A 23811-nucleotide genomic window follows, 5' to 3' on the forward strand; every position below is an offset into this window, starting at 1 on the left:
ATAAATGACATAATAATACAGGCTGAGAACAATACTTTATAATTATAAACACCTGAAAACATGGGGCTTGGGACACTGATGCAAGTCATACACTGCCATTACAACATGAAATTGCTCCATGGTATAATACTGTGTCATTCTGAGAAGATCAGTATTGGCGGGACTCTGGGCACTGTTTCCAGTGGAGTGAATGGAGAGCATTTAATGCAGCTGTTATCAATCTGCTCAGAATTGACGGCCTAATTTGGAAACTGGATTACACTGCACGCACAGATCAACGCACTGCTGTACAGCTGCATGGATTTGTGATTCCCATGACAACCAGCAGAAAATGCATCCCAGTAATTCTCCTCGCACAGAGCAGATCTGCCTCCATGCAGCACTAACAAGATTTATCACTAGCACAGTCATACTTTCAATGATTTCATTGCAGATATCTAGACTGGTATAATCTCTAACTCTCTCTGCATCTTAAAATACCAATTCACAACCAGAAGCAATGCTTATATGATGCACTAATGCTGCAAGCAATGAAAATCCTTGGATACTATCTGAAATGTGTAATTTCTTAGAAAATATTAGTGGTTTCTAAATAATTTTCCAGGGCACTGAGTAAGTTTGTGTTTATTTTACCAACAAAAGAAAGTATGATTACCCTATACTTCCCACACTAGGCATTGTCCTCTCATATTTCAAGCAAGCAATACACTGATTTCTATTTTGGAGTTTGGTAACTTGTTTTCCTTGCAATGAGAAGAGTCTTTGGTTTCATGCTTCAGGAGACAAAGTCAGAAAACTGGACAGTATTTTCAGTTCCACCACTGCCTGACAGCAAGATTAGTCTGTGTAACCATAAAAAACACTGAAAAAAACTTAAAAATAGGAAAAAGCCATTTAGGTACTTCACAGTAAGTTAGATGCTAAGCTAAATAATATTTGCCAACTGTCCTAAAGAGAGAGCTATCTATGCATGAAGGACTATTTTCTTCCAAACACACAGAAGAACCATGCTGGAGATTTTCTCAGTGTTAGCCAAGAATTTCTTTCAAAGGTTGAAGTTTATTTCCCAACTCACAGAAAATATCAGGAAGAGAAGCAAACACACCCAGTTGCTAGGGCTTTGGAACAACAGTGGACCTAAAACTGGCCATGAAGAAATTGTGTCATGCTCCACCTGTAAGGAGCTAATCCCATCACTTGTCAGTATGGTTCAAAATTGTAAACTGTCCTTGGTTGTGTTCTTCCACACCAGCGTGCATAACCTGGCCCAAAAAAGGGCAACAACCCCAAATCCTCCCACAAAGAGCAACTTCTGAACGTGTATCTTACAAGCATCTCTGTCACATGTACCACCCACAGATAAAGCACTACAGCTGTCTCAATTCTGTATTTCCTTGGCTCAGTACCTCATGGAGTAGGAACTTGCAGTGGCCCCAGTCCAGAGCATTTTCTCAGTGGTAAAGTCCAGAAAATGCTTCCATGAAGTTCAACATACAGGAACCAAAGAAAAATCCTTTTTAGCAACGGCCCAACAGATCAGTTTATTGTAATGTGGCTGCAGTATGAAAAACCCAATTATCTGACAGTGCAACTTAATTGCCTTCAAAACAGAAACAGTGCATTTTAAAGTGTTATAATGAATTATTTGTATTTCCAATAGTACAGATCCTGTGTTAGTTCACAAAATCACTGTTTTTTCATCTGGCAAAGCTAAGGAGTCCACAACTGGACATTTTTTTGAACACCCACTCCAGAGCTGCAGTTTTAAAACAATGCTCTGAAAAGATCCCAAACAAGCAACTGTAAGAATAGGAGAACTGGCATGTTCAGGTATTTTATTGCCTAACTCCCAAACAGACTGCCTATCTAGGACTAAAATCTTTAAGTCCTCACCTCTATTTGTCAGATAAGGCACTATTTAGAAAAAAAACATCAATGAAGGAAAGACAGTAGATGATAAAATATAAAATATTCAGGAAAAATAAATAATTTCAACCAAATTATTTGCTCATTTCTATTCATGAGATTGCTCAGGCCCTGGAACTGCTGTAGATCTGACAAAATACTTTAAAAGAAATTACTTAGTGCAAGAAAAAAAATATAGGTGATTTAGGGCCCTTTATGACAGAACTAGATTTCTTAAATGCAGGTGGATTTTTTTAATATACAAATGAGCAAATAGTCTCCTCTTTCTGAGAGCAAGCACCAGTTTTTAGTTTTTCTGAACTGGAACAACCTAAACAGGCTGGAACACCGGTGCATCCATAATGTCAATAAATCTACTTGTTGTAGATTAACTGAGATGCCAGACTACATCCTCAAAGGAGCAGGTCCCAAAACAACAGGTTTGCTCTGATGGGGACTGTCCCTCCTGCTATGAAGTTGTAGGAACACCGACGGCACTGTCCAAATTAACAACTCAACCCAGAAAACACCGCAGCATGTCCCTGCTCCTCCCACGGAATTTGTCGTGTATTTTGGAGGTCAAACATGGGATGAAATTTATTTGAATCAAAACGTTTTTTCCTCAGGCTCCAGTTAGCCCCAAGTGTGAGAGGGTCTCAGACAAAACACGCGCATGCCTCAAACAATCCGCATCTAATCAACAACTGGAACCCGGGGGGCTCGCACCAGGTACTGCCTCATGATGCCGAGGGGTTTGAAGAGGCTCGGCAATAGGAAGATGCGGGATGCTGCACCAGTAACCTCTTCGGGAAAAACCGGATTCTCTAGGGTTGAGGGGCCTCTGGAGAGCATCCAGCGCAAGCCCCTGCCAAGGCAAGATCACCTGGAGCAGGTGACACATCAAAGCGTACAGGTGGGTTTGGAGTGTCTCCATGATTCCACTTCGCCAGAGCACTTCGTCTCTAAGCAAACCAACACAGAGGGTAAAACAGCAGCGACGCGCTGACGCTACCAAATTACTGACACTACCAAAACACCTCCGGCGGCATTGCGGCGGAGGCTGGCGAGGAGGCTCGACCGCCGGCCCGCAGCTCCCGGCCCTCGGCGGAACTCCCTGCGGGAAGACCCGGCTGCCTCCCGCCGCCTCCACCCGGCCCCGCCGGTCGGAGCCTTCCCTCGCTCCTGCCGCGGCCATGGGCCCCGCCCGGCGCCGCCATTTGCTGCTATCGGCGGCCGCGCCATTTCCCCGCCTCCCGGCGGCGCGGCCCGGGAGCTGCCAAGGCCCCGCTGCCTTCCCTGCGCCTGCGGGCTGCACTGGCTGGGAACGGGCACGAAGGACGGCTCTAGCAAGAATCTGGGCTTCACTCATTTGGGAAGGAAGTTACAGGGGAGGAAGAACGGCCCTCTGTAGCAGTTATTTCTAGAGAACTTTCCTCCATGTCCCTCAGGGCGACGAGGGGACACCGTGCTCCTGCCCAGCCTCACGGGCAGTCGGGGCAGACCGCGCTGGGCAGAACCGCAGAGCACCGCTCCTCTCCTGCAAATCCCCATGAACTGCTGCTGGAAAGGGGAGAGCAAACAGAACCAAGAAACAGCCCAACTGTGCTTACCAACCACGGCCTTGCTGGCAATAGCATGGAATTGTTCAATTTACACTCGACTGAAAAACTACACAAAAGTTTTGTAGGTCAGATGCACAGTCAGATAGTTCCTTTTATTCCACCGAAATCTAAAAGGTATAGAGCTAGGCAGCTAACCAAACAGGCCAGTCCCCTCCATGTTATCAGAAGACAAGCTGCTTATCAGAAGCCAGGTATAAGCATAATACCTAAAATTTATTCTCATGATAAACGTTGGGCCACATCCTTTTCCCTGCACAGAATCTCATCACAGATTACTTGCATCTCAGAAAACACAAAACATAATCAAAAAAAAAATTGCAAGTTACATTAATCAAATTGTTTGAAATTTTAATTGCAATCCATGTTTCTTTTGCAACAGTTTCTTAAAGGCTATGATGAAACACAATAATATTGAATGAAACTAAATAAAAGCACTAATACCAGGAAACAGTTCAGCATTTGAAGATGGAATAGAAAAGCCTGATTTTAACTAAGATCTGTTGTATTACCAAGAGCAGTAGGGACTGTCCTTGCAAAAATTCTTCCCGTAATTTAAGGCTTTGAAAATAAAGTTTCTTCAGGAGTTTGGAGCACCTCTAACCTCAGCAGTAATTAAGACATTCTTAACATCCTTGACCAAACAAGTCATTTTCTAAAAGAATCTAACTTTACAGTAAAAAGCTATTAATCATATTAAAAATGAGATTGATCATTAACACTGGAACTTGGCACTTAATTGCCAGTCATTCAGTTGTTTCTAAAATATTGGATGAAACAAATAATGCAACATTTAATGGTTGGTATTATTTTATTTTCTAATATTGATTAAACTATTTACACTTCTACTTTTCAATCCACAGTTTAGCACTCATACCTATGGCTTTTACTTTTATGTTTAGCACATCTTTTTGTCAAGTGTCAGAATTTAATTTCGAAAAAACCCAAGAACCTGATACCATATAGACAAGTCTCTATGTTTACGTTTAAACATATTCATTTCCAAAAATGATTATTTATAAAAGAAGAGCCTGCTTATAGCTTTCTTCCAAATCATGTTTATCACAAACTTTACCAAGCTCTTCCTATTTTTAAGTGTCCCATTTAGTGTGTCCAGCTGTCTCCAAGTGAAGTCTGTTCCCTCCCTCAGCCCCCTGCCTCTAAATTTAATGCAAAAAGAAAATCAGTAACCGGCAAATTCAAGCAAAAATATAAAGCACTAAAACATTACCTACACTGCCTTTCACAGAACTAAGTTCTCAAAAACTCTAGAAACTTTGTGGAAATTTAACCACTCAGTGTTGAAAAGGCACAGGACTTTTGTGCTCAGAGACCTCCAGCAACAGTGCTTTTAGCCCAGCCTGAAAGTTAAGATCCAAAAATTCATAGGTATGTAATTGCCGCTTACAGCAGAACCCCTCAGATTTTACTGACTCTCCTGCTGCAGACATCCTGCAAATTTATACAAGACTTTGCTTCTACTGCAAGAGAAGAGGTGAAATTACTTTTACATATGCCCAGGAATGGTGTAATGATACAATGATACAAGCTATGCATTGCTAAAAAATCTCACAAAGTTGTCCATGTCTTGTGGTGGTTTCTGTTTCATGGCACTACATGAATGGGGAAGTATTTTTCACATATGAGAGAAGTTTAATTGTACATGAAGAAAGCTAATTTTGGTCCACTTGTCCAGCTCCCTATGGACAGCATATTGGAAAGATGACCAGTGACGGTTCAAAAACCAATGTAAAAGTTAACAAAAATAATTTGGTATTTCATTCCTAAAACTGCAGTGTCATTATGTGTCCTACTCATCCACTTTTGCATTTTGTGTATCCACTAATTGTTGTGTTTTTAAGTCTTCAGCTTGCTCATGATGTTCCTTATCTGCATCATCCGCTTGATTATGATCCTTTTCTTCTGCTTCTCCTTGATCATCACTTCGATATTCTACTTGTTCAAGGTCTGTTCCATCTATAAGTTCTGCTTGTACTTCTTCCATCTGTATTTGATTTACATGCTCAACATGTAACTGCTCCACATGAACTTCAGCACCTTGTTCAGTCTGAATGTGTTCAACTTCCAAGTAACTAATCTGCACCTGTTCCTGTAGTTCCTCCATCTGTGTGCCTTTCACTTGATTGTCCTGTATGAGATCCTGGTGCATCTGTTCCACAGTTACCTGTGCAGGATCCACTTGTACCTGAATTACTGGGAGGACATGCACTTGCTCAACTTGTTCTATTATTGTCATTGATGTTACTGGTTCAGCTTCCATAGCTTCCACTGGAAGAACCTCTTCTGTCACTAGTAGTTCTGAAACATTGTGCATTTCTTTGAGATGCCTTCTCAGCTCACTGCCTTGCATAAACCACAGATCACATAAGGTACAGTGGTTGGGTTTGTCACCAGTGTGTATTACCAAGTGGTCTTTGAACTGATCCCAGCTGTTAAACACGCTGTTACAAACCTGAAACAAAAGATACAGCGTGTTAAACAGTGCCAACAGAAATGTGACAAAATACAGTGCCTGTATGAGATCATGGCTTCACATTGTATAGCTTCTTGCTACTTGGATTCAAAAACCATACATTTTAGAGGTAAAAGCTGAGACGAAAGCTTCAAATGAACATAAGACTTGATATTTATTTATTCTAAGAATGGTGAGCTATTTTGAGTTGTGCATGCATAACTTTCAAATGCTCTACTGACTCGTGAATTTTGTAGGTTCCTCATCGGATATTCATGTAAGTATCATACCCCAATCAATACATGTCTGGCACTAGAGTTTTGGGTGGAAAAATATTTATGCATTAATGGGGTGCACTGAAAGTGTAATGCTGACTGTTGTCTTACTGACATTCTAGATGCAGTACTACTGAACAACTTTTCCTTATCAGCTTTCACTTGCTCATGACATCGTGAGGTTTAACAGGCTAGGCTGAACTCTCCCATTTTGTGATTAAAAAACCCACTTGAATGATTTCAGCAGATAAAACTTTTAAAACTCCATCCCTGTCATTCTCTTCCAGCCAAAAGTACTGCCTCAACATCAGACATTCTGTGTTCACAAAGCACATGAGCTCCCTTCCCTTCAGCTGGCACAGGAGGTAAATAGCTGGAAAACAACACAAAGAGACTGCAGAAATAAAAGAGATGCAGGGTAGAGGAGACAGAAGAGTGGGGTAGAGTCAGGCTTGGAGTAAAAAAACCCACAGGCTCAGGAGTCTTTGTCCAGGGAAAGGTGTTTCGCTGTAGAAAGCAAGAAGAACATAGATATCAACACCCCTTCACTGCTGACAAACAGTTTTGAAAGAGGATGTTCTATCTCTTCATAATTTTCAGTAACTGCACAGAAAGGTAATGGAGAGAGTATCTGACAGGATTAACTCAAGAGCAGGTCTGTATAGTCAAGACAAACATCTCCATTTTGCTGCTGAAGTCTGCTAAAATGGTTTGTAATACTATTGCCACACATTTTTTCCCCATGCTCACATTTCAGAAAGAGATTGCACGTACAGTTTTTAAAATACTAATATTACAGAGAAGCACTCAAAATTACTTAGTCATACATAATGACTATCAGCAATGCCCAGGCACGTAATTACTGTTCTTGCCACACGGAATCTAATTCAGTATTCAAGGCATAAACCTGAAGAGCACAAAAGGACTCATCAAGAAAGCACAACTTTTTCTCTCGTCTTTGTTCAGTGAACAAAGATTTGTTCAAATTTAGTTCTAAAGAGAAAAACTAAAAATTTATCTGAGAACTGCTGCAGTTTCTACAGGCTGAAGGGACACAAATCCACATTCACAAAATCTGCAAGAGGATGAGGAAGTTTACAAAATGAGTTATGACTTCAATCAGCTCTTTTAAAGGTTTATCTCAACAGTTTTTCAAACATAAGTTACATATAGTGACCAAGTACCCCAGCAATCTCCACAGCATTTATTTTGCTTAAAAAATACTACAGACTGCCATCATAAATTTGAATTACTTTCCAGACAAAATTAGTATGTTTGGTATCAAACAGAGAATAATAGAACAAGAAATTAAATAATAATTTGTATTTTGGACTTTGGGCTTTACTTTTACTGAAGCATGCTTAGAAGTGGGAAAGGCCTAGGACAGTGTATCAAGAATCTTGAAAAAGAAGCAAATGTAAAATACAGCCTACCCAGAAGAATCTCTGCGATTGTAAGTATTCTGAGGCTCCACATCAGTAATTCCAAATTTTAAATGGAGATACTTAGATGTGAGGATTTATCTGCATATTGTGGTTGAATGTGATCCAAAGACTGCACTACTGTCTACAACTTCCTCGTTAGAAGGGGCAGGCACTGATCTCTTCTCTGTGGTGACCTGTGACAAGACCTGAGGGAATGGCCTGAAGTTGTGCCAGGGGAAGGTTAGGCTGGATAGCAAAAAAGTTTCTTCACCCAGAGGGTGTTTGAGCACTGGAACAGCTCCCCAGGGCAGTGGTCACAGCACCAGCCTGACAGAGCTCAAGAAGTGTTTGGATATTGCTCTCAGGCACAGGGAAAGACTTGGTGTCCTGTGCAAGGCTGGAAGTTGGACTAAATCCTTGTGGGTCCCTTCCAAACCAGCACATTCTGTGATTCAATATTATTTTACTGAAGTAGCTCTTAGAGACATAAGCCACTCTCATTGCCTCTCCTGTTCAGTCCTCCCATACTCCTTGAAGGAAAGAGGTACCTAACCTATTTCCATTACCCACCTGACATTCATACAGCTTCTTTCTTCCCTTTTTAGCACCTGCTCCAGACTGACAGGCTGTCAGGTGACATTTCAGTGTGCTATTCCGAGCAAAACGTTCATGGCAGTTTGGACATTCAAAGGGTTTTTCACCTGTTGAGACAGATACAAGGATTTGTAAGTGTATAAAACCCCCAGTCTTCCTTCAGGTCTCTCTTCTTCCTCTCTTTCTCTCTCATCTAGGTTGCTAAATGCATTGTAAAGATGTGGCCAACAGGATTATTCTGCAGAAAAAGAGATGAAAATTCGATATAAAACGGCAAAAAAACTATGTAGAGTCGTAAGTCTCATTTAGAAGAAAATCAGTGTAACAACTACCAGTAGCTTTTAAGGTGTTTATGGAAATTATATTACTGTTCTGGCAAAATATTTAAAGAAATAGGAGCTATTTCACACTTTTCATCTGATAATAGTTACAATTAAAGAATCAACATAAGTCAATATACAAAGTGACATGTTAAAGAAGGAAGAATTTAAATAGTTCTACCTTTTATTTTCAGTAATAACAGCTTATGCTTGAAACTGAGCTCCAGAAAACGAAGCTGGCACAGAATGATTGTGAAATAAGAGTGCATCAATACTAAAACAAAAAAAAAACCTGCATCCAACTTTCCCCCAAAATACACGGAAGGGAAAGCACAGAGGGACATAAATGGGCACAAGCAAGATAAAAATTCCTCAGTTTGACCACTTCATTTTAACCATGGTATCAAACATAGAAGCCAGCTAAACAACAGCAGGGGAAGCTGAAAAATGGTCATTTTATCATCAGGTACTATGCTGTCATCAAATGGTAATGAACAAAGTGTGTTGCACCATGCAAAAACACAATGACATTCAAGCAAAATAAATTACAAAAAAACCTTGAAGAGTGTGTTTTTCCTCTGAAAGGCTGTAATCTGCATAGGTACTGCCACCAACACCACTACTGAAACAAACATAATGAACTCCAAAAGAGGCTGAGCCATTTCAGTGAATTCCACGAGGATCAACCCTAGCTAGTTTAAAAGCCTGCATTTTCAGGCATCTAATACTTACTGGATATTGCAATGGAAAAACAATCTTCAGAAATATTTACAAGTTCCTAATTAGCTTTTCAAAAGAAATTCACAAGTAGCTGAAGTGTCCCTTATACACCTGAAAGCTACAAAAAGATGTTAAATGGTGGGAACATTCCCCTCAGTGGTTACAAAATGCTACATATTTGGAGAGTGTAGTGCAGGAAAGGCAGAGGATGCTAAACTGCCTTCAGCGCTGCAGGTCAAAAATCATGGACTTTGCCCAAGCAACTAGTGGGTTTGGAACTAGATGATCTTCAAGGTTCCTACCAATGCAAACCATTCTGTAATTCTATGATTCTTCAGAGCATGCATGGATGACTAAAGAGCTTCTGGACAAACTCAAACACAAAAAGGAAGTCCATGGGACCTGATGAAATGCACCTGCTGGACTTGAGAGAGCTGGTGAAGGAAGCTGTTAATCAACTACCCATAAAATCTGAGGTGTGGCAGTCTGGTGAAGTTCAAGATGACTGGAAAAGCAGAAGCACAGCCTTTTCAAAACAGGGCCATAAGGAAGAGCTGGGGAACTACAGGCCAGTCAGTCTCATCTCCATGCCCTAAAAATCATGGAGCAGATCCTCCTGGTAGCTCTACTGTGAAGACAGGCTGAAAACCTTGTGGTTGTTCAGCCTGAAGAAGAAAAGGCTTCAAGGAGGTCTAAGAACACCTTCCAGTGCCTATAGGCAGTCTACAGGAAGGCCTGGAATGGGACTTTTAAGAGAATGTAGTGATAATGACAAAGGTAGAATGGCCTTAAGCTGAAAAGAGTAGCTTTAGGTTAAATATTAGGCAGAAATTATTTTCTCAGAGGGTGGTGATGTACTAGAACAAGTTTCTCAGAGAAGCTGTGGTTATCCCCTCCATGAGAAATGTTCAGGGCCAGGATGGATGTGGCTCACAGCAACCTGGTCTAGTGGAAGGTATCCTGCCCACGGCCCCAGAGGGTCAAACTAAATGATGTGTAAGGTTCCTTCCAACCCAAGCCATTTTATTATCCTATTACTGCCCCACTGCTATTTTAATATAATTGCTGGTATAGTGATTGAACAATGACAGGATAAAATATTTTTAGGACGTTTTTTTCTCAGAGGCCTTCAAAGTTCATTTTAGCATTCAACCAGTGCTGTACAGAACTCAGAATTTAGAAAGCCTGTAACAGAATGGGAGCTTTTTCATTCTCCCTAGGAGGCCACAGCTGATATCTGTTCTGATTTTAAGCTTAAGGCTTTTGAAAATGCTAAACTGTAAGTAATTAGATTCCATATGTTATACTTATTATTAGATCAAGATATATTTAGTATTTTGTACCTCTTGTGATAAGCTAACTTGCTTTGAATCGAAAATACATTCTTTGCAAGAGCAACCAACTCATTACATAGCTTGGATTACTCCGGTTATCTGCCACAATTTTTTTTCCAAACAGATTTTTGCTAACTAGCACCTGTTTGAATTGCTTATAATGGAGAAACACTCCCTGCTTTACAGGGGATAAGGACTTCGCAAAGCTTCTTTATAGAAGGAACTTTTAAGAGACTATTGGAAATAGACTGGACACTACCATATATCAATACTCAGCAGTCCCACACATGGATACATTCTAATTAAAAGGCTTTAACAATAACATGCTGCAAAAGAAATAGAGCTGCTACCTTCCATTAAACTTTTACTTATGCCTCATGACTGCCATATTAAACAAAAAATCTGGAAGATCAAGATGACATATATTTTACATTCAGTTATCTGTGTCATTTTCAGTGTCTGTTCAGTAGTCAGCTGACTCTTCAGTGAGATGCATAAGTAATCTCCTACACTAAAAAGAAGAAGGGAGGACCACAAGTCAAATCTTGTTCTCAAAAGATTTTTGCTACCAAGATTTCAAAGAGGTAGATTTCACAGTAAAAAAAGTATACTATAATGACTAGGAATGTTTTGCCAGTTTTAGGAGTTTTGCTTAATTAACCAAGAAAATTCAAATCATAGATGAGATGAGACAAGAGCAAACGTGGAACTTTCCAAACATGATGGTACAAGACATAATTCTTTGAGGGTATTTTATGTCTAGCAGGCATTTGCTCAGAAGTTCTGTTAGATAAAGAAACTCTCTAGACTGTATTCCACAAAGAAGATTGTGATTCAAATAATATTTCAAGAGAAATATTTACTAGAAAATTTAAAAAATAAAAGTAGTTCCTTTGTTTGGTATTTCTGAAGAAGGGAACATGACTTAAGGAGTATTTTGAAAAAAAATCTCTAAGATTTAATAGACTTGATAGAGAAGCTTCCATACTACTTTCTGGTTTTAGGTGCCTATTTTTAATCAACTCTATCCCCCAAAAGTTTCCAACATCAATGGAAAACAAAAAAAACATGAACAAACAAAAAGACACACCACCATTTTAGTTCTAACTAGAAGCCAATTATTTCTAGCACTAAGAACTCACTTATTTTCTTCAGCATATTATCTATTTCCCCAAAACATGCAAAAGCCCAAAATACTAGAATGAAGGCCACAAGCACAGGACTGTAGCAGTGTTCTTACCTGTATGCTTCCGAAGGTGCTCTTTAAAATGCCCAAAATGGTCAAACTGCTTGTCACAATACTGGCATACATGTATTTTCTTGCCAGGTCTTTGCTTCTTGCTGGCACCACCTTCATCAAGGTGGTAACAGGTGAGGTGCTGTTTCAAAGCACTCTCTCGTAGGTATCTTTTATTGCATATGTCACATTTGTAATTCTCAGTAGAATGTGTTTTCATGTGTTCCTTAAAATGGTAAAACAATTTAAATGAACGGTTACATTTCTCACAGTGGAATAAATTGTTCATGTGTGACAGCTGAAGTTCCACAATTTCAATACCTTCTACCTGTTTGCACGAGGGGTCAGTTGCACTATCACCTTCTTCTTGCATCTGGCATTTTCTCTCTCCCTGACGATACTTGCTGGTGATATCTGCCAAAAGAGCCAAAGCAGATTCATCTGATGTACCTGTCTGTATGTACTTTATAGATTGCTCTGCAGAAGCTACTTCTTCAAGGGTTTCAATGCTGTCATCCTCCACTTTCATCGTCCCTTCAGCAATCTCAACCTCAATTTCAACAGGCTCTGATTCTGCAGATGGCAGTGTTTCTGTGATAACATTAGAGGTTTCAGCAATCTTCCTCTTTTTTGGTTTATTTTTACCTTGTGCTTCATTTGATTCTAAGGGTGATGAATTTTCTTTGTTCCTGAAAAGCATTTGCATAAACATGGTTAAGATCAATTAACAGTGACATAATGATTCCTGTCTAGTAATCTAGGTTCTGCATTCAACACTGCCCTAGCTGTTTCTTGAAGCTGAATGATGACCACATTATCTGTGTGCACATCAGACATGTAATCTTTGTGCACATCAGGAGCTAATTTGTCCTTAATATACTCTCTTTAGTGCAGTAAAATAACATTGTTAAAGCTAATAAAATATTTTAAAGTATTTAAAGTAAATAGCTCTGCTTCAATGGTACAAAGCATCTAGCAAGAAGAAAAGGCAGTTAGCCTAATGACTTATCTAAAAATTTGTGAAATTCTGTACTTGGAAAGAAATTCCTCTAAAATAATTCTTCGGCCTGTCTACTCAGAAATAAGGTTTAAGTCCCTCCTATGCCATTCATCTCTTAAGCTCTGGATTGTGTGCAACTGCAAACAGTACTTAGAGCTTGTCTGAAGTCACTTTAGCTGTGACTTCACATGACGATTATACACGCAAGGGTTAACATATCCCATAATTCAGGAAGGGTAATAGTTGACATTAAAAAAAGCCACCTGGATGTGAAAGAAGTATTCTAGTTTAATTTTCTGGGCTCAAACACAACCCTCAGTTCTGTGCTGTTCTCTCTGCATAACACACACACAATCCCCTTCCTCCAAAATGTCAGGGATGGCATGGCATCTCAAACATAGACAAAGCTGAGTGGGTCAATGTTTTCAAGTCATCCACAGCACTGCTGTGCTGGAGGTTTAACTACTGATCATCAGTTTCAAAAATAAGTGGCTATCTTCCCATCAAATAGATTGACTGGAGCAAGCTGTGCTTTTTAACCTTCCTCTGCACCGTGATGAATCCTTTCACGTAATGCACTCCCTCCTATCACTTCCAGCCTTTCTAGTAGCAAGAGACAAGACTTTGCCCAGTATCTCCAAGTAAGTATTGTAAGATGTGTAACTAATGATGTCACGCAGGCCACAGCTTATAAATGGCACCTTAAGTCTATTCACACACAGGAAAACAGAGTAGCTAAACCCAGTTTCATATAGCCTGGATTTATAATGTCTACCAGATCACAGGTACATTGCAAAGAGCTGCTGGATCATGTACCAAAAGCAACTAGTGTAGCATGCAGAAGGAATCAGAACATGAGAGTACTTTATGGAAGTGAAAGGGAAGAAAAACAGCATGATGGGCTGGCACTCACTTTTTTCAAGCTAGAATTTGGCAATGGGTTACAGTTCCTGGTACTGGATAACAGGTGCTGCAGCAATATTTGACTGAGTATTGAACTCAGATAAAACTGACCTAAACAGTTACATTCATTCAAGAAGTTTGAGAGGTTAATTTTGCAGCAAGGGGTTTTAAGATCACAATTTATTCTCTCAGAAATAGCAGAAAGATATATGGAATCAAAACACCACAAAACAAAACAAGCACCACAAAATCAAAACAAGCACAAACTTGTTAAGGTAGTCTGATTACCAGAGACACATTGTCACTGCACAGCCAGCTGTCAATCAGGTGTGGGCCATCAGACAGCACAGAGACCAACTATCAGCTACCACACAGTCACAGCCCTACAACATCAGCAACATTTAGAAGCTGTGGCACTTGTCATCGAGTTCTAGCCCAATGAATGTGACAATCTTGTTTTACCCTGCGTAATTCTGAAACGTATGTTACAGTAGAAAAATATATGGTTCTAAACAACTTAAGGAGGTTCCAGTATAAGGAACAGCACTGCAAAATACTGGCAGCCAGCTCCTGCAAAAGCCTTATTGAGACTCTCTCCTTCAGAGTTGGAAAGAAAAAAAGGCTTATGTGCTTACCTGATTTCAAGTGCTTTGATTGCTTCTAGCATCTGTAGATACTCTGCAGCTTTCCAAACATCATTTGCTTCTTCCTCACCTTGTACCATTAGCTTTGCTGTATAGGTGAACTCAATTAAGTGACGAAATGCCATGTTACTTACACCTGTATACAGGCAAGAGAAACAAGTTACCTTTAACAATTCTGCAGCCTCATCTTCCCAATGAATCTGACACACTTGCCTGCACACCATTTTGGTATCAGCCCTGTAGTCACCAGTTTCATAAATGTCACACCCTTAAATGGCTCCGCTGAATGGTTTGGGTTGGAAGAGACCTTTATAATCACCTAGTTCCAACCTCACTCATGTTGGAATAAAAAAACCTACTAGAGAAACATAGTCGAAAACTGTGGAGTTTTGCCATGACAAAGATAAAAGGAACGGTAAGATGGACAAAAAGTTGTTTCAATAATATATAGATTTAAACACAAAAATACTATTCCTGGAGGCTGAAATGATGCTCCAGGAATTTAATTTCCTCCCTGCCTATCACACAAATATTACCCCATGTTTGCCTTATTCTTGCATCCCAGCCAAGGCATTTGCCATTGGCCATCACTGACAGCCTTTTTCAGTTGATCAGAATGGCTTTTTTCTGGGAAAGCTTTTGTGTAGTACTGCTAGTCCTAACAATATATAAAGGGTCTGTCTGACCTTCACTGGACATGTATTAGGGGAAAGAAGGGGGAAAAAGCACCATGTAATCCCTCATTTTCCCTTCCAATATATTTAATTCTATTCTCAGTTTGATTTTTCTTCAGGGGATTTTTCCAGTGATGCAACTGTCTCAGAACAACCCAAGAACTAAGATCTAGAAAGTTAACTTTCAGTAACCAAGCACGTTCAAGTGTTCAAAGCCAGACTGGATACAGCCTTGACCAACCTGGTCTAGTGGGAGGCATGCCGTCCCATGGAACGGGAGCTGGGCCTAGATGATCTCAACATTCTATACTCCAACCCTAAACATTCTATGATTCTATGCACTAGCCTCTACTCAGGATGCTACAATAATTTCCATCTTGAGCACAAAACTCTGAATGCTTTAATTTGCACAAGTCAGATTACCTTCAATCTCCACCAAAGGCTCCTGAGTGAAATCTTGGAAGAATTTGTGGAAGAACTGGCTACAAGCAGCAAGAACTGCCTTATGAGCTTTAAAATGATGACCTGCAAAGGGAGACAAAAAGTTTGGTTTAATATAACACCTTCCTCCCTTCATAGTGCAGATGTAGAAAAAAAGACCACCAAGTGTAAACATTATTCCAGCAACACATACTGGGTGATTCTCTTTGTAACACAGGATGGTACTACAGCTGGCTTGTCCCTTCTCACACAGAACCTTGCTGACATTGCTGACCTTGCTAAAGCTCTGCAACTCAATCAGCTGGAGAACTCACTCACTCACTCACTCACTCACTCACTCACTCACTCACTCACTCACTCACTCACTCACTCACGCACTCACTCACGCACGCACTCACGCACGCACTCACGCACGCACTCACGCACGCACTCACGCACGCACTCACGCACGCACTCACGCACGCACTCACTCACTTTCAGATATTTAAGAAATGAATTATGGGAAATTTCTATGCAAACTTTTCTTGGTATGTCTTGGGCTCAGCTCTGTATGTCTCATGTTTTTGTTGCTCCCACAGACTGATATATGTTATCACCACGGCCAGTATAAACACCACAGAACAAAAGTGGTTCTGCTCTATTCTTTCTGTCTTCCAGCGTCTATAGTCCTTCTCCTCAGAGGAGGCATTCACATTCATAGGGCTCAGTGGTACAGGGATAAAGGAAGCAACACAGATTAGAACTACACAGCTGCACACAAAACCAGCTTTGAATTCAACACATGGATCTGGTAATGACAGAGCAGAAGCAAACATTCAGGGCAAGTGCGATCAGTGAAACTTTGGCTGTCCCTGAAGAATACTTTTTTTCTTCATTTGCTCATCTCCTTCTAATCTGGACTCTGTAGGATCCTTTTTCTTCAAGTGAGTTGCTGCCATCCTTTTAAAGATCAGGCACGACACCTTTAGCTAAATCTGTCCTAGTGGACACTGCCTATATTCCCTGTAGTGTTCATCCATTCTAAAACATGTTTGGAATATGAAGCAGACTTAAATGATCTACCACATACCACCTTTTCTAAGGAAATAATAAGCACTTGCATCTTCATCATCCTTTTAAGACAGTTCTTATGCCCTTAGAACACATACAAAAAGTGTGTGCTTCTACCCTTTTTAAAGTATACATTAAAATAGTAGACAGATACCAGAGAAGCTGCTGTGAAAAGTAAATATTATTTCAAGGTGTGGAGTTTTTTTCATTTAAACACAGTATTTGTTAAAGGACTCTGCATCCAGTCAGGCAGCTCAAGTCAGAGAAAAATATTTTAACAATGTTTTGGGAATCCTTAGCACATTAAATATACCACAGCAGTTTCAAAGACGGTTTCTATCTGAAAACATTTTAGTCTCTTGTTTGGGAAAGGAGAAGCAAAATTACTAACCACTCTGATGAAACTTTGCAAGCAACTTGCATGCGCAGGTACAGAACCAAGAATTGATTCACAGCCCCATCTGACACCTGACCATGAAAAATCCAAGAGCTTTCCAGCTTTCAGAATTCTCTGAATACCAACTAGTTCTCAGGCCTGTACATACCATCGACGATCAGAGTGATATCTGTAAACTGGTCCTGCTCACGTTGTTCATTCAGTCTATCCAAAATAACTTTATAGTGTTCAGGGAATTCCTGGATACATTCCATCGTTTCCTCAGCTTCCATGGCAAAAGGCCTGGTCTGCCAAATAAATGTGGTATGAGAGTAAGAATACTGTGCCAGTCAGTAAATACTGTGCAGAGTCAGGTTATTATACAAATGAGAACTAACTAGCACTTTGCCAGAACTATAAAACCAATGGAAAAACTGTCTTACTTGCAGGTTTTTTACTCAATGTTAGCTGACAGGTAGGAAATGGCACAGTTAAGGATGTGGAATATTGTCTTATTTGGACACATGAAGAAACAGCCAAAGTGGGTATTTCTTTATCCTACAGACTCAGCAGGGACCCACCACCCTGAAAACAAATACTACAAGCATGCAACACCTCCACAGCTACTCATTCAACACCACTGCAGCGCAATCTCAGAATCTTCATTTGGTTCTTGCAATCCCACCAATCCACTTGGTAACAGACAGTTCTTAAAATTTTTATATTTAAGTCACACTTTGCAGCTCATGAGCACAAGTTGTTTACTTCCTTTAAATACGGATGTAATACAGCAGCAGTCTTCAATTTCTGAGTGCATTACAACTGGCAGAGATTTTGTCTGCTCTCAAGCTTATCCATCCATCCTACTTACACTTCTTCCTCTGTAAAGTTAAATATTCTTTGCCAGCCTTTTAACGTGTAATGCTTGCAGTCAGATAGCCCTTCCTCCCTTACTAACACAATGAACATAGCTGGGGGTGGGAGCTGCAGAGGATCTCACACCTGGAGAGGTTTAGCAGAACTTGGTGCTTGTAGATGAGATGCAGACAGTAGTCTACTGCATATGCAGAAGAACCTCAGGAGAACATCCAAGTGCTTCAACGAAAGCACTTCACAAATTACCTCCAGGCAAAATTACTTCAGATCCATGAAGCAATGCTCATTTTCAACTACCACACTAATGCGGCTTACACTTAAAATGCTGCAGAAAAAACAATTATGGAGTTCCTGTTAACGCCACAAAACACACTCCTTCTTGTCTCTCAGAAAAAAGTCACCCATGAAGAAGTTTTACCAAGAGAATTAAGTAAGTAGAGCAGAAGCAACTACTTAGGGAAGTCCAGCCCTACCTGCTACTGCTATGTTGCCAACCACAGAAAGGCTGCCCACAAAAGTCAGATTCGTTACCTAGTGTGCAACGAGGCAATAACTACACACTCGAGGTGACACATTATTTATTTCAGAGTTGCACAAACCTGGGTGCCCAGTGCAATTCCACAAATCAAGAACCACCTACAAAAACTTTTTGCTAATTATACATTTTAGCAAGCAAAAGGATTTGTGTTCATTGGTTACAAATAACATAGTTCTCTAATTAATCAGTATTCTCTCTTCTACTGGTTAATGGTTTTCTTGCTTCCCGTGCTAATTAGTCCACATACCCAGCCTCTCTCTTCTTTTGGATCAGCAAGTTTCTTAGGCGGGTCATTGCAATCTTCCCCAGGCAGAAGAATTACCTGTTACCCAGCCAATTCCAACAACATTGCCAAGCTTGCTTTATTAGTTTCTTCCTTATTTGGGGGTTTCTGCTGCATGTCCCTGTAGCCTCTAAATTATAGATTTTCTGTGTCCACTTTAAGTGGTACACCCATTTTCCCAGGCTTTGTTAGCCAGCCGTTAGGTACAGAGATCACTGAAGTATGTCTTCATAAGCTTAAGAAGGCAATTTTACCCACAAGTAATCAGTTTTTCTAACACCTGGACATTACTTAGAGCTTGTTGGCCGCTCTCTGTATCATGGATTAAATCTCCTTTCTCGCTGAAGAGGCTTGACCGTACACAAAGATCAAACATCAAAGCAAATCTTTCCTTAAGAAAATTCTACATACTCCGTATTTCGCACTAGAAACAACTGTCAGGGTCTTCAAGTGGGCAGAGGAGCCCAGCTTGCAAGGGAAGATGAGGAGGAAGGGAGTGGCTGCTGCTGCTGCATTCTCTTCACCTCATCTGTATTGGTGCGTTTAAGACAACCAGAAATTCCTGCCTTTCTTTCACCATCTGGTATTTCACATAAAGTCTCATGTGGGAAGGTGTCAGCTACATATTTCACAGTTTAATTCTTCTTGCCCATTTTTGACACATTATAAAAGGGCAGATGACTTTCAATTAAAAGCATAATTCCTAAAACCAAAAATTTGATCTCCCACTCTCATGATTTTTATCTCCCATGGTTTTTGCTTTACTTCCAAAATGACCGTAGGGATATCTTAAAAGAAACACCCCAAACCTCAAAATAAGAGAGCAACCTTAGCCTATCAAACACAAGATACTTTAAAAAGTTTCTTTCTTAGAATTCTTACAAAATATCGTAAGAAACATACAATTTATGTTAGGCAGTTCATAAATTTACAGCGAACTATTAAAAATGTGAATTTACTGTGCTATTTAAATGCCGTTGCAGCATTCATGGAGCATTCTCATTTTAAAAACCTCGGTCATACTGCACAAGAAGGCCTGACAAAACAGCACATGTTCAGTAAGAGCGTGACTGCTTTGAAGGAGTGGAAAGTACAGTTGGGAAAATAAAGCAGCCGAGGAATACGGACAGAAGCGATCCAAATTCCCACTTATGAGTGGGCTCACAAATGAGCGACAGAGAGTGTGGACCGCTTCAATCCCTTGAAAGACTCATCGAAATACTGCCTTAGCCTTATGAGCCTGTAACCCTGCACGCATTTCATGTGATGCGCATATGATTCGCGGCGCTGCTTTTATAAGTCCGCCTCAATGAAACATGTTATTATTACTACTCTCCTGGGCTACATCAGGAGCTCCTCGGGCTGCAGGCACCAGATTAAATAGTTTCGCGCACATGGATCCCAGCGGCGCGGGCGGGGCAGTGCTGGGGCAGCTCGGGTGACCCGCAGGAGCCGATGCGGCGTGCCCACACACCGCCATCTTGGGAAAGGGTGAGCCGCGGCCTGGGCAGTGCAGAAGCAGGAATTCCTCATGCACACTGCCGCACGTTCTCCTCAAAACCAACGCTCAGGCACGGCGCAGTCACGATCCCGATGATCCCGATCCCGCCCCTCCGCCCCGCACCGCGGACGCGGGATGGGTACCGCTCCGCCGGGATCGTGGGCACAACGGCCGCCAGGCGGCGCCCCCACCCCCGGCCGCCCCACCCGGGGCTTCCGCCACCCGCGCGCGCCTCCCGCGGGCTGCGGCCCGCGCGTCCCGCGGCCACCCGCGGCCTCATTGGCGATCGCCGGTGTCATTCAGCGCGACCCCCGCCAATAGCGAGACGCGGGCAGCACTCGCCCCGGGCGCAGAAGCCAATGAGCGGCCGCCGAGTGCCCGGAGCGGGCGAAGGCGGAAGGCCTGGCCCGCGCCCAGGGCTCGCCGCGCACGGGGGATTCGGGCGCGGTGCGGGCGGCGCCGGAAGGCACGGAGGTCCCGCGGGGCGCCCCGAGAGGGGACCTGACCGCTGCTGGCCCGAGCCTGGCGCGCGGCAGCGCCGCCGCCTCGTTAGTCCTTATTACGTCATCAAAGCGCGCATTAAATCGATCCCTTTTCAATTCCCGGCCGGGTCGCGGCCCGACGACGCGGCGCTCCGAGGGGTGGGGAGGCGGTTCCGCCAGGGACTCACCGGGAGCAGCTCCTCGCCGCGCCGCTTCCCGCTCCACCGCCGCCGCTTCCTGCTGCCCGGCAAGCTGGAAAGCGGGGCGCGCGCCGGCCAATCCCGACTCGCATTCCCGGCCTGCCCCGCGCTCACCTTCCACGCGACAGGGCGCGCGCGCGGTGGGGGCGGGGCCCCGCGGCCCGGGGCATGCCGGGAGTCGTAGTCCGTTTGTGCCGTGCGACGGGTTCAGCCTGGCCGAAGTGTGGTCGGGCTAGAGGGGACCACAGCGGGTCAGCCTCCAGCTTCCCTGCTCAAGCAGGATCACCCAGAACATATGGCACAGGATTGTCTCCAGACAGCTCTTCAGGATCTGTGAAATGAGACTCCACAGAATCTTTGGGCAATCTGTTCCAGTTCTTGGTCACCTGTGCTGTAGAATTCTTCCCATGTTCAGGCGGAATTTCCTTTGCATCAGTTGCTGCCCACTGCTCTTGTCCCATTGCTGGGCAGCACCGAGCAGAGCCCGGTCCCTGCTCTGACCCCTCCCTGCAGACACTGACAGACACTGATGGAGTCCCCTCTCAGTTGTCTTTTCTCAAGGCTGAACAGGCCCAGCTCCCGCAGCCTGTCCTCACAGCAGAGATACTCCAGTCCCTTGATCATCTTTGTTGTTCAACTCTGTTCCTCTTGATGAGGAATGCCTGTGTCTCCCCTTCTAGATGCATTTTGCTGCTACATTGCAGTACATTCCTTAGTGTGGCAAGCCAGAACATTTTAGAAGACCGGTGTTAGGGCCAAATACACCCTCACAGGCAGGACTCATACCCACAGGATTCCCTTCAGCCCATGTCCCTCAACTCTGTAACACAGCCACTCTTCCATGCAGTTCCATAACCCTGTGTTACTTATAATTCAGATTGAGCTGTGTCCAAAATGGGTGTCATGAAGCGGTGTCAAAAGCTGAAAGGTCAGAAGTGCAATACAGCCCAGCAGGCCTCTGTGGTGCCCAGCTGAGCCCTTCCAGGTCCCCACGGCTGAGGAGGGAAAGGCCCAGGCAGCACCTTGCAGCTCCAACATCACTCCTGGGCTATTTGGCCGAGGCACCCTATGAGACAGCAAAGGCATGGCACTGGCTGCAAGCAGCCCCTCTGCCATCCTGCCTGAGCGCTGACAGTGTGAAATTCAGGTTTCTTTTCTACACTGGAGTCTTCAGGGGACCCCTACTCATCCATGTTTCATGTCCTGACCCCAGATGAAAACGTACCCATCCAAATAAACCAGTATAATAATTTAATTTTGACAGCCTCTACGCTGAAGCTGACCAGAGAAGAGCAGCCTCATGCAGTGGCTCTAATTAGCTGGCCCCTGTTAATTCCTGGAAATTTACTTGATTATGAACTCCGTCCCTTTCCCATGGTGCTTATTGCTCAATGGCCTTGTTAACATAACAGCACTATTGATCTTGTCAGTAGGTCTGCTCAGACAGTTATTTGCAACCTAGGAGTTGCCTGCCACACCCATTCTTGTTTTCTGGTACACAACAGTACATAAGCAATGTTGATTCCTCCTGCATTTAAAAATATATGAAGGTTTGTTTTAAACTAGCAGAGATCTAATTTTTAGTGGAAGAACTATATCTCTGATAGTTTATAATCCAAATAGAAATGTTGCTAAAGCTATCACTGCAGCAGAGCACAAAACAAGAATTAAACTTTTCCATCCCAGCACCTTCTATGTGTCCAATGTTGGCATCTTCCTTGTTTTTGATTAATGTATGTTTTGTTCTGACCATTTACTTTTTTTCTCATGGCATTCTCCACTGTATTTCTTTTTTTTCCTATGGCTGCCCCCATCTAGTTTTACTGTGAGGTTAGGCTGAAGGTTTTAAATGAACAGTTCATACTTGGTCCTAATAGCTTTTCAGGTATAAAATTCCACCAACTAAGCCGTAAGTCTTATGCTCTCCTTTTCCTCTCAGAGATGGGTGTGTCGTTTCCCAGCACTACCTCCAAGATTTCCAAGAGCTATGGTACAAAACAATGCAAATTAGTTTTAGTAAGTCTGGAAACTGCCTGGAAACTACCTGCATTTTATTTACATAAGGAAGAGTATGTTAAGAAAACATCTAAAGGATCTTGATCAATATCTTTAGTTCAACCTGTATTAGCCATGCCTAAAAATTATCTATGTTTTATTCCTTTTCCAGAATCACCTCAATGACACTAGAGAATCCTGTTTTAATTAAAATAACATGGTACATATTCTGGACATAACATTCAGCTGAGTTTGGAAAAATTACTGAAATGTAGATGTTCTCTTCTACTCCACCCTCTCACAGCAGCATTGAACAGGGCTGAGAGCATCTGTCCAGGCTGAGCATTGTGAGCCTCTCCCAGGGGGAGCTGTGAAGTACCAAACAGCCAAAAATGAGTACTAAACTAATAGTAGAGAATTGTGAATCACATATTCCCCTTCTTTAATAAAGGAAACACCTCTTTGGCTGAGGAAATGTAGGAATTAATAAACTGGAGATGTGAAATCAAATATTCAGGAGGCCTGCTTATGTGCAGTGTTGAGTAAATAACTGTTGTCCAAAACCAGGTGACTCCGATAATAAATGAAGGCCAAAAGGGACCATTAGCTCATCTAGTGCAAGGCCATCCACCTGGCAGCCTCTGACCTACATCCAGCTTGCTGGACAGTTCTGACTGGCTCCCAGAATGGTTTTGAAAACTCCTTAGTGCACTCATGGCACACCCAGATCTCCCACATCAAAACCAAATTATTCACCAGGCAGAATACAGGTTGCTGCAATGTGGCCTGTACTGGTCTCTTCTATTAGAAAAATTCTTACGAAATCAACTGCTCATTCCTGTAGTATTATCAATCATTTGCAAGAAATCTCTGTATCAGACGAGTCAGTACATCTCCCTCGCACGGTGACTTGTTCTGTGCATGAGAAGGCTTTGCTGTCATGCCTA

The 23811-nt window shown here is 42.2% G+C and overlaps 1 protein-coding gene across 6 annotated transcripts; it reads right to left on the reverse strand.

The window, feature by feature from the left end:
- Positions 1-3849: 3849 nt before the first annotated feature.
- ZNF131 (zinc finger protein 131) lies at positions 3850-20992 on the reverse strand. Of its 6 annotated transcripts, XM_059873732.1 has the most exons (9): positions 17992-19864; positions 17159-17297; positions 15546-15647; positions 14440-14584; positions 12547-12590; positions 12230-12315; positions 11905-12127; positions 8267-8397; positions 3850-5997 (listed from the first exon to the last, which is right to left on the reverse strand). In XM_059873732.1, the coding sequence occupies exons 2-9, from the start codon at positions 17280-17282 to the stop codon at positions 5335-5337; spliced, it is 1518 nt and encodes a 505-aa protein (XP_059729715.1). In that variant the 5' UTR covers positions 17283-17297; positions 17992-19864; the 3' UTR covers positions 3850-5334. The 6 variants fall into 6 exon arrangements, with proteins under 6 accessions (XP_059729715.1, XP_059729714.1, XP_059729713.1 ...); XM_059873731.1 differs by having other exon boundaries at positions 11905-12315; positions 17992-19866; XM_059873730.1 differs by having other exon boundaries at positions 12230-12590; positions 17992-19865.
- Positions 20993-23811: the final 2819 nt, after the last annotated feature.

This window comes from Haemorhous mexicanus, chromosome Z (assembly GCF_027477595.1).
Source record: "Haemorhous mexicanus isolate bHaeMex1 chromosome Z, bHaeMex1.pri, whole genome shotgun sequence".
NCBI classification, from domain to species: domain Eukaryota; kingdom Metazoa; phylum Chordata; class Aves; order Passeriformes; family Fringillidae; genus Haemorhous; species Haemorhous mexicanus.